This window comes from Melospiza georgiana, chromosome 3 (assembly GCF_028018845.1).
Source record: "Melospiza georgiana isolate bMelGeo1 chromosome 3, bMelGeo1.pri, whole genome shotgun sequence".
Lineage (NCBI taxonomy): Eukaryota > Metazoa > Chordata > Aves > Passeriformes > Passerellidae > Melospiza > Melospiza georgiana.
Window position 1 is genome coordinate 53,556,126 of NC_080432.1, and position 10,994 is coordinate 53,567,119.

The window sequence follows — 10,994 nt, forward strand, 5'->3', positions numbered from 1 at the left end:
ATTTTCTAATTTTTTGTGACATATCCATCCTTTTGCCAGAGGCTTAATTATTGAAACTGAGCCTAAAGCCAGTTCCTTTACTGGGGTCACTGCAGTCAGCAGCTCATCATGTGAAGTGCAGGATAAACACTACTCACTGTGGCTCAGGTTATGTTGTTACCACCTCCCTAAGCACTGATCAATTGTTTAACAATGACTGAGCTCATTAAAGAAATGTAGAAATGAGTAATTTTTGTGTAACCACCAGAAAAACAGGCCTCTGTAGTGCAGTCTGATGAGTGGCCCAAGAGTGCCTGTGCCCCCGTGCCCTCCTGGGCTCCAGCGGCCGGGAGCAGCCGGCCACACTCACAGGAGTGTCCTCAGCTCAGTCTCCAGTGCACTGAACATCTCTCCCAGTTCAAATACATTTTATCTAACTTTGGTGAGAATGATAAGTGATATAATAAAGAAAAAAAGGAAATCCCAGCAGTAAGTACTGGAAAGAGGTTAACTGCCTTGAGGATTTTGATCATGGCATTTCAATTCCAATCTGCATTCTATTCTATCTCTCTAATGGTCATTCTATTTTCTTATGTTCTGTTTATAAACTCAGAGTTGTAATCACAGACGTTTTGGCATGATGTTTAGAAATTATCTAAGCCCTTTATCCTAGAATGCAATTGCATTTATCTTGTTCATTTATGATCAACTCTTATTGATTTCAAAGGTTTCTATTACCTAATGAATTTTACAGGAGCTGAGTATATCTTTACAGCTCAGAAAGAGGTATGTTATTGTTCATAGGGTCAAGAAAAAAAAAGAGAACAACAAACCAAGCACCTATTAAAGGGCAATCTGTGGGTTTCTCCTTCTCCACAGCAGTTAAGTCTGTGACAGAGCCTCTGTGTGTGAGAGGGAAGAAGAATGGAGAAGTCCAGGACAAACCCTGTTGGTTTGCTAGATGAGGCAGTGGCAGCTGCCAAATCCATGCGTCGTGATGAACTGTACTTTTCTTACAAGGGAATTCTCTACCCTACCACTGTTTGCAGTCCTGAAAATTTCAAAGCCTTGGAGTCCTTTGAAGCCAGAAAGGATGATGTAATTTTGGCAGGATACCCTAAATCCGGTGAATATATTTTAATTTTTTTATAAACAAGGTTCTGTAATAGTAAGTAACAAGGTTTGTACTAAATATATTAAATATATATGATATGATACATAATATGATATTATGCTAAATAATTGTATTTAGAATGTTCACCAAATTTTGTAAAACTGATTTCATTCTCAGAAAGCACCAGAAATTGTTTATGAATATTTGATATGGGAAAAAGTCTGTGAAAAACATTCTATTTTATTTTCCATAGCATATAAAGTTTTTTGTTATTTTTACTTTTCTTAGTTATAAATTTAAAAGCACAAATTGGAGAGAATCAAAATACAGGTTTTTACACCAGAGGTAACTAGATCTCCTGATATTCCATGATCTACTCCCACATGTATGTTGGTAAAGTTAAGAGATTTATATTTTTACAATGGAGCCTTTGGTACCTTCAAATGGTACATTCCATCTCCTTTGGTTTATTTCACATAGATGTAAGGAAATATCTATCAAAAATATTTTGGTAGTCCTTGAAGTGATTGCATTGTTTTTAAGTATTCTTTAAGGAAAATCAAGAGGACATCTTTCCTGGGGTTGCAAGTTTACCCTACGTATTTCCTCAATCTGCCTCAAAGCTCTGGTCCACATGAAAGCCAAAGGTTTGGACCAGATCTGCCTCATATACACTTTAATCTTGCTGTTTCTCTCTTACAGCAATTGGTTCACACTCCTTTCAGTGAATAGTCACAGCTGAGAGGATTGTGCAGTTTTTGCTATTTCATTGTATTTTCTTTTTGGAGAAATGTTATGCACTGGAATGCACTTGTGAAGATTGCAGTGACAAAGATGTAGGGACCCAGTGTCCAGAAGTCAGGACATGGCAAATCAGAGATGGGAGATCTATGCAGGCTCTTTGTTATCTTTTGATGAAAAAGGTAACAAGCGTGTCTAGGAAATGTCACTTCAGAGAGGTTTTACCTGTTGTTAAAGAAAATGTGTGCACAATTTTCAGATCTAGTTTTGATCCTGTCTTAAAGTACTCTGACCCACCTTTCTTCTGAAAGTATTCCAGTACACCAGAAAACACTTTATGTATTAGGTTTTAAAGTACAAGTTTACCACCCCAGTCTCCCTTACATGTGTCATAATAAAATTTATTACATGCTGTTTTTCGTAGTTGAATTTATGCCAGTTTTCCTAGTTGAATCTCTGTGGTTCTTCTCCCTGATTAGTCAGTTTACAGTATACAAGTTAATTTACAATGTACTGAAGTGTTCAAGTTGGAGAAATATCTCCTTATGAGGAGCAAAGGTAGGATCCTGGGTGGTGATTGACCAGACAGTCAGCTGAGATTGTATGGCATGAAAGGAGACCAGGTAACTCACCTGGTAGTACTAGCACCTCTTGAGTTTCCTGGTAAATCCATTTCTGTCCATTCTAAAAGTTTTGCAAGCACTTCTGTATTTTTTTTCTTTCAGGCACAAACTGGCTAAGTCAAATCTTAACTGACCTGATAGCCATATCTCAAAAGAAAACACCAGGCAGTGAAAGCAGTGTGAATGCTGAAGAACCAGAAGAAGAAACATACTTCGAAATTGGAGATGCTGGGAAATATGAGGTGGGAACAGAATATGTATGGAAATGATCAACATTATGTTCTTCAAATACTGAATATATGATATATGATCTATTCTATTGTTTGATAAGAACTTTACCACTCCTTTTTATGTGGCATCTGCTCAGGAGTAATCTCACCTGGCCTGTCAAATACTGAACACATACAAATAAACAGACACTTCACTGGGACTTGAGAGGAGGACATAGCTGTGAGACATAAGTTCAGAAATTCAATATAGCATCTTTTGTATTTAAGAAGAGCTTCATGAAGTGTCAAATCATGTAATATTAGCATTTGTCTCTTTTACTAGCTCTTCCTCCTCCTCCTCCCCTCTCTCAGTCCTTGAGATGCTTCAGCTTTCAGAGACAGCCAATCTGTACCCAACCTCTAGATTTGATCCCTTGTCTACCAGACCTGAGGAGAATTATCACAGAAGAGATCAAACAATGGATAATCCTTTTTCCAATTGTTCATGGGCTTTTGAAGATTAGAGCTACTCAGAGCAGCCCACTAATATCCCAGGACAACACTCACTACAAAAACAAAACAAAAAAAAACAAAAACAAAACACTTCAAGGAGTCTATAACTGTACATAAGTTCATCAAGGCCACATTTTAGCATAGGTTAATGAAATGAATACTTGTACTAACTGAACTGTCCACTTTCTTCCTTCCAATTCATCAAGCGAATGACCAAATTACCTTCTCCAAGATTAATGGTTACTCATCTCCGTCCTGAAAATCTTCCCAAATCTATCTTCCAAAACAATGCCAAGGTGAGTGCTGATTGTAATGTATTAAAACAAACAATTCAATGGATTCATTTTTTTTGTAAAGAGCCAATGTAGTGCTTTCTTGCCAATTTTCAGAATCACTCTTTTTTACACAAGTGTTTAGCCTGGCCATTTCTACCTGTTTAAGGCTCTACATATTCTAGAACTGCCATTCACCTCACTTAACCACAGTTTGCCCTTACTGGCTCCTTTGTGACAGTTTCCCCAAGAGGGTTACAAGGTTTGGACAAATTCTCTGGAGGCAAAATGGATTTTGATGTGATTTCCTGTGGGAGGAATTTTATGGCATTGTTGCAAGTGAGGGCTTCAATGCGTCAAATTTCAAGGAGCATTTACATTTTTGTGAATTTTCCCTGCCACTTAAATGATGAACTATGCTTGTATTGCTCAAAGCATACTTAGATTCTGCATAAATAATTTGGGTAATCTGTAAAAGATAATAATTATAGGCAACCATCTTCTTATGGTACCAAAGCAAAGTTAGTTACTGCATCTCCAGATCTGGGAATGAAATTGCTACTTCTGCAAGGAGCACACAGGGTATTAGAAATCCCCAACTGCAGTTATAAAGTATATTATTGTTATTTCTTTTTTTTTTTTTTTTTTATGCTGTAGTCTACTCCATCTTTCTCTATAAATAATATTTCAATTTTTTTCTAGATATTGTTACTGATTCGTAATCCAAAAGATGTTGCTACATCTTATTTCCATTTTTCCAATGGCCTGGCACTTCTTCCCTCCTATGAGACCTGGGATGATTTCTTCACAGATTTCATGACAAAGAAAAGTACAGTATATTTTTTCTGTCTATGTCAATTGTCCAATGATTTGTTATTGTGTAAAAAACTTTGTTCTTTGGTAAATCAGGTTCACTAGTATTTTTTGGTTTACAGTAGAAAAGACAGAGAGATTAAAGACAGAAAATCAGAAATCTGAAGTTTATCTTACTTGTCTTACTACTTGAGGTTAATGTTTACTAAAACTGCAATTCCAGAGCCTTCCTTGATTTGTACATCCTGGTATTTTTCCTGGAAAAAGCAGATCTTCCTTAACTCTACCTTGGGTCCCTTTTACCCCTGCTCTCCCATGTCCAACATCATGTGTCTGTGGTGATATATAATCACCTCAAAGGCAAACTGGATGAAAGGAATTATTTGGACTAAGCCTAGTGCATTATAAAGGGGACTAATTCTAATGTGTTGCAAAAGAGAAAAAGTGATAGCACTGGTTTAAGTTTATGATTTTGGCATAGTTCATGGCCAGCAGAAGAGAGGGTTCTACAAGTTTTAGACTGTAGTAAGGGATTCTTACAAGATGGTTGGCAAGATGATGGCTTTTTTAGTGAACTCAGAGCTCTCTTTAAAAGCTTACAAGTTTTATTTTCTGCTTTAGAAAATGTATCATATGTTTGGGCCTGAAGTGAAATCTATATATCCTACAGAAGTGTGTAAACCCTGCCTTAGACATGATTAATAAAGCTCTTGGCAAGCCCAACTTAATCAGCAAAACCTGTACAATCTTAATTTATGCTTCATCTTAGAATCCTTTGTTTTATTTAGTGGCATGGGGATGCTATTTTGAATACCTTTCTGAATGGAACAAATATGCTGACAAAGAAAATATTATGACAATTACTTATGAAGAAGTAAAAGAGGTAAGGTTGTCAATAGTTACAACTACTTTATAGTTCAAGGGGCGTTTTATTCCTGAAACAATACACCCTTATATGCATGCCGGGTATCCAAGTTGGGTGTGAAAATTTTTTGTTTTAGGTGATGAAAAGGTGAAATTCAAACTTAAAAACCATTGTAATATTTTCCTTGGGAAAATGATTCTTGATTTTTATTTATCTGTGATATAAGCCCAAATAATTATAAATCTAAATCGCCAGTAATATTTTTGGGAAGGAGCTTAAATATTTCCAGCAGTGTAGATTTTGCTCACCTGTAAATCATATATAATATTTTGAAATCTATAGGAAGGCAGCTCATGTATGCTCCAAAATAATTATGGAGAAAAGGAACACTTTGGGTCACTCTAGTCTTACAGAACTCTATGAATTCCCTATGTATGCAGCCAGCAGAGAGATATAGGGAAGGGTAAACACCTTAGAAAGCAGAGTCATTTGTTTGAAAGTCATGCCATATGTTACCTTCCTCTTTGCAGAATCCTGCCCTGAGTGTGAAAAACATAGCTACATTCTTTGGAATTCCTCTGACTGAGGAACAGCTCCAGCTGGTGGTAGAGAGGAGCAGCTTCCAGTCCATGAAGAAAAACTCAGACAAGACCCATGGGTCATTTGGCAATGTTTTCTTTCGCAAAGGTAGGAAGATGCAAGGGGCTCATAGATAGAAATGTGGCACTCTCTGGGACTTGGGCCATTGTCTGGTTCTTTTCCCTGCACTCACGTTACAATTGTAAGGTAGTGTCAAGCAGGTGATCACTGCTTTGCTTGAGAAGACTATCCAAGGAGAACTGGTGAGGAAGATGCACAGCAAGGCTCTCACAGCAGAGCCACTCTTGGCTGCTCACAGGTGGCTGGCAGGAAGGAGGAACTGCCATGTGTCTGAATTCCTCTCCACCTCTGTGCCTGGATCACCAAGTGCCCAGCCTTTGGAGCTGGCAGCACTGGGCCAAACTCAGCCTGAGTGGAGGGACCACACTTTGTAGGAGAGTATGGGAATCTTCTGAGATGGCCATTGCCAAATTCCTGATCACTCTTACACATTAGAAGTAAGCCAAGCTAGCAAGAATCCAGGAGGACACAAGAGAGGGAAGAAAAGGAAGTAGCCTTTGCAGTCTAGTGTGTGGCACATGGACATGAGAAGGGCAACCTGGTTGTCAGAATCTATTTCTGCAATTTGTGTTAAAGTAATGACTGGATAAAAAGTAAAGCTGTCAAAGGAGCAGAAAATCAGCTCTGCCTCCTGGACGGTGATTCTTAATTAATTCTTCAGGATCTTCCACTTTGCCAGTCATAGCTGACTAGAGGAAAGAGATGGAGTGAAACAGGATTTTAGGCTGCCTTTTTTAAAATGGTGTCCTAGAGTGCAGTGTGTTATTTTGCATTATAGCAAAACATGATTCACATATACATATGTAAGTCCATTGATTGCACAAAATTATACTAGTATAGAAAAATGTTTCGTCTGGAAAATGGATCAACACGATTTAGTGTACAATGCAATAAAAATGACTGCTCTATAAAATATAAAATGAAATGCCTTGATTTTCAAGAGTTTATTCCTGCTTCTTTGAAGGTGGTGTAAGTGACTGGAAGAATCTTTTCACTGAAGATCAGAGTAAGGAAATGGACAGAGCATTTGAAGAACATATAGCAGGAACGAAACTTGGGAAGAAGTTGAAGTATGACTTGTACTGCAAAGCCTGAAGACAAATGAAATATGGTTAGAATAAGAACTTTGCAAGGCAGAATCAGACCATCTGAATGCTTTACACTGGAAACCTAGATCAAAGGATCCAAGCCCCTTAGAATTGCTGTAAGAGTCATTGTAGCAGCCTTTACAGTGACAGTGACGAGCCTTTTGTTTTAGTGTGAGACTTTAGGCTACACTCACTTGCTGAAGAAGATGGCAACTAATTATATTTACAAAAACCTAATAGCCCTGTTCAGGCTGTCACCTGGAAGGAAATGTCTCCTTTCTTTCTTTCTAGACAAATTTTATTTTATCGATGATTTCTAATTATTTAGTATGCAGATTATTTTTTCTTCAAAAATGTTTCAAATCAATCAACATCTTCACAGAAAATATCACTGGCCAAAATATGGATATGATAGAAGCCTAATATCAAAGGAGATACTCCATGAATTCAGCACAAAATAAATCAAAGCTAGGGAAATCTGAATGAAGGGGAATATGGATCCGCATTTTTAATGCTCCTCATCTCTCTGAATGTAAAATACCAAGATGGATTTCAGATTATGGGCTGAAGTTAACAGCCAAGATTCACTTGGAGGCACTCCTTTCTATAGGATTATAGAGCAGTTTGGGTGGGAAGAGACCTTGAAAAATCATCTGGTACAACCTTTCATGGGAAAGGGAGCCTGGATGAGATTCTATCTAGATATCATGTCTTGAAAACCTCCAGTGATGAGCATTCTACCACATTGCTGGAGGTTTTCTTCCAGCAAATGGTCGTTCTTGCTGTGAAGAACTTACTTCATTTATCAAGATTAAACATCCCCTATTGAAACTTGACCTCACTGCCTCCTTTCTTCTCCGTGTGGTGTCTGGTGAATAGGGAGCCTTTATCCTCTCTGTAGCTGCCCTTTAAGTACTGGAAACGGTGATGAGGCTGTCCCTGAGCCTTCTCAACTTTGTGTTCCTCCCTTGGAAGCCCTCTGCTTTCTTTGTGTCATTCTTGAAAATGTCTCCACTGAGACAGTGGTGTTCTCAAGAGTGATGGTGTGAGACATTTCTCTGCCCAGATCTCTTGTACTGCCATTGGGATTTGCCGCTCTAGACAGAGTATTTCAGATTTTTCCAGGGACCTGTTCTGGAAAAATAAGGCAAAATGTGGTTCTGTATGTATAGTTGAATTAAAAACAGGAAAAGTCCCAGCCAACTCATTGTTCCATCACCTGAGCAAATAAGGTGTAAACATAAAAGATAGAGTTGGAAAGAATGAAATATTCAAAGACTTTTTGTTTCATTCTTCAAGACGTGGTTGATTCTGCTGGGATGTAAGTGAATGTGCAGAGTTTTGTTAAGAAATAGGATTGCTAGAAGTAATAGTTAGAACATTTAGAAAATAAATGAATGTATTCAAAAGCAGAACAGCAGAAAGTCCTGCGGCAAGGCATCTTTGAACAACTGCAAGTTATCTGTAAGCAGCAGAAAGGTACCAGATTCCTGGAGGAGAACATCCATAATAGCTGTGTTTAAAAACTTGAGAAGGAAGAACCAGTATAGAACAGACACCTCAACTTGATACTTAGGAATGTAGTAGCAAAAAGGACAAAGCAACTGAATGTGGAACATTTTGAAGAAAATGAAAGAGTAAATAAAAATTATGTTAAAGAAGTTTGTGATCCTCCTTAAGATACCTCTTGAGGAAGCCACTGACAGAAAATACAACAGATGACAGCATTGGGAGGGCCTGAAATTATGTGACTTAAGAGACAAATATTGATGTGGAGATGGTAATGTACAAATGTGGTTATAGAAATGACAGTACTTGAAGTAGACTTAGAAATTCATGCAACAGCAATACAAGGCATTCAGAAGCAATGACAGCAGCAGCAATACTTTCAGGAATATCCACTTGTTCCCATGGATATGATGAACTTGGTTGCAATAGTTTGCTTATGGTCACACTGCATATACTGGTTGATAACAAAACTGGGAGGGCAATTAAAGCAATCTCCTTTAGTGGTGAGTTCTGATCCCATTCAATCTTGTTTTTAACACTGGTTGGCAGACTAATATCATAAAATGTATCATAAATGACTGACTTGTAAAGTCTGGGGATCAGAAGAGAGGGCTGAAAGTATTAGGAAAACGGCAAAAGAATTTGAAACATTACACATTAAGAAGATAAGGGAAACCAAAGTTTAGTAAAGGTAAATGTAGAACTCTATGTTTAGAAAAGGGAAGCCAAAGTAATAGATACTTGATGGGGGGTAAATCAGTCAGGCAGCAATTGGCCTAAAAACACCAGAGGAATCACTTAGCAAGGACTAACATGATGACAGTGCTAGAACAAAAAGGCTCTGATATTATTCTGCTACTGCTGATCTGGTTGAAAACCAGACCATTATCTGTTTTTGCTGTTTTTTCCTCTCCTGTGTCATCCCAAGGTTTGAATTCAGTCCCTTTGTCCCCTTAACAATCTCACTCTGAAGGACCGAGCTATTCAGAGCAGTAACACCTCATGTGCTTTTGCTCCATTAGAGATACTCAGTGGGCCCTTGCCTTCAGGGGGGGTAAAGAGGTGGAAGAATGGAAAATGGAAAAGGCAAGCATGCCAAAATGAATGTAGACAAGGAAATTTGATGGATGAGTGACATTTTGAGGGAGTGAAAAGTAAGAAGAGATGAGGCCAGTAAGTATGAGAATCAATTCAGAAAAAGATGGCAACCTGTTTTAAAGGTAAGACATAATTGACTGACACAATAACAGAGCTCTGAGAGTTTCTAGTGTCCTGGTTTGAAAGAAGTGAGTTTTTTGGGATGCTGTGGTCAAACCAATAGGTGCTCATATTTGAATATTGCCACCTGGTATGGCCACTGAGGACATGGATAAGTCTCTGATAACACAGGGGGTTAAAAGCAGAGATCTCAGAGGGGGAAGCTCTCTTGGTTCCGGTTGGTGAAAGAGGTCAGAGCCCCCCTGCCCGGATGCGGCTGCGGGCTGGGTGGGCGAGGGGAAGCCATGCGGCCGGGTGAGGTAGGGCCTTGGACAGAGAGGGGAGGTGAAGGCCCCTGAAGGATGGGAGGGTGGAGTCATCCCCCCCTCCGGAGAGAGAGAGGGAGAGAGTGCCTGTTTTTGTGCCTGTGCCCCCCTGAAATTGGATATCCTGTACTGGCAGCATGGCCAAAGGAGAAGCGGGGAGCACAGCGAGGGTGCCGCGAGAGAAGGTGCCCAGCAGGGCAGCGCAGGAGTTCTGGGCAGGCAGAGCCTGAGATTTTAACCCTTTTCTTGGATGATGGAAACCTTACAAATGCTGATCCTCCTGGAGCTGAATGAGAAGAGAGACAGAGAGGACATAGGAGGAAACGGGCCAGTGTGATGCAAGTTTGTGCAAGTGAAAGATATCCGAGAGAAGCTGAGAAGAATCCTAAGTGGGAGGAGATGATGAAGTGGCCTTTGGCTGGACTTTTCTTGTACAGCCATGGACGGAACTATTTTGTTTTTCCTGTGACACAGAGACTGCATTTAGGGGGAGGCAATGGCTAGGAGCCAAGAGAATGCAGTGATGTTATGTGAAGGAGTGCGTGAACACATGACGGGTGAGGAGGTTGGTGGTGCCCTCAATCTTCAGTAGAAGAGAAGATCTCTGTTCTTGAGACCACTCGACCCAGGGAGTGAATCTGGGGGGGACAGGTGTCCCAAAAGTGAGAGACTGCTTTTTTTGGAAGTTGGCAAAGCATCCTTAAAAAGGGAACCCTAGAAGCAGCTCTGGTCCATGGGCAGTGGTGAGAGCCTGTACAGGGAAGGAAGAGGTCGCAATGGCAAATGTTCTCTGGGTGGTGTCTCTACATGTGACATGGAAACACACAAGGTTTCAACTGTTTTTCCTGGGGAAGCCTATGGTACAAGTGGGACTCCTCTCTTTTGATGAACTGAGAAATCATTATCTGAAGGGATGTGATGGACGGAGGGTTGGTTATCAGAGGGGTGGTAGCTGAATTGAGAATCCAAGGTTTTGTCCTATTATGATGTACTGAAAATTTGGTGGGGGGAGGAGGAAGGTTTTTGGAAGGTTTCCTTCTGAGTTCTGTATGTGTTTCTTTTTACATATAGTTGCAGGGTAATAA

General features: G+C 39.5%; 1 protein-coding gene across 2 annotated transcripts; it reads left to right on the forward strand.

Annotated features, from left to right (window-relative positions):
* Positions 1-845: 845 nt before the first annotated feature.
* On the forward strand, positions 846-7,135 carry LOC131080986 (sulfotransferase 6B1-like). 2 transcript variants are annotated; one of them, XM_058019801.1, is made up of 7 exons: positions 846-1,105; positions 2,560-2,699; positions 3,386-3,475; positions 4,154-4,280; positions 5,053-5,147; positions 5,660-5,816; positions 6,754-7,135. In XM_058019801.1, the coding sequence occupies exons 1-7, from the start codon at positions 904-906 to the stop codon at positions 6,882-6,884; spliced, it is 942 nt and encodes a 313-aa protein (XP_057875784.1). In that variant the 5' UTR covers positions 846-903; the 3' UTR covers positions 6,885-7,135. The 2 variants fall into 2 exon arrangements, with proteins under 2 accessions (XP_057875784.1, XP_057875785.1); XM_058019802.1 differs by lacking the exon at positions 4,154-4,280 and having other exon boundaries at positions 5,034-5,147.
* The last annotated feature ends 3,859 nt before the right edge of the window (positions 7,136-10,994 follow it).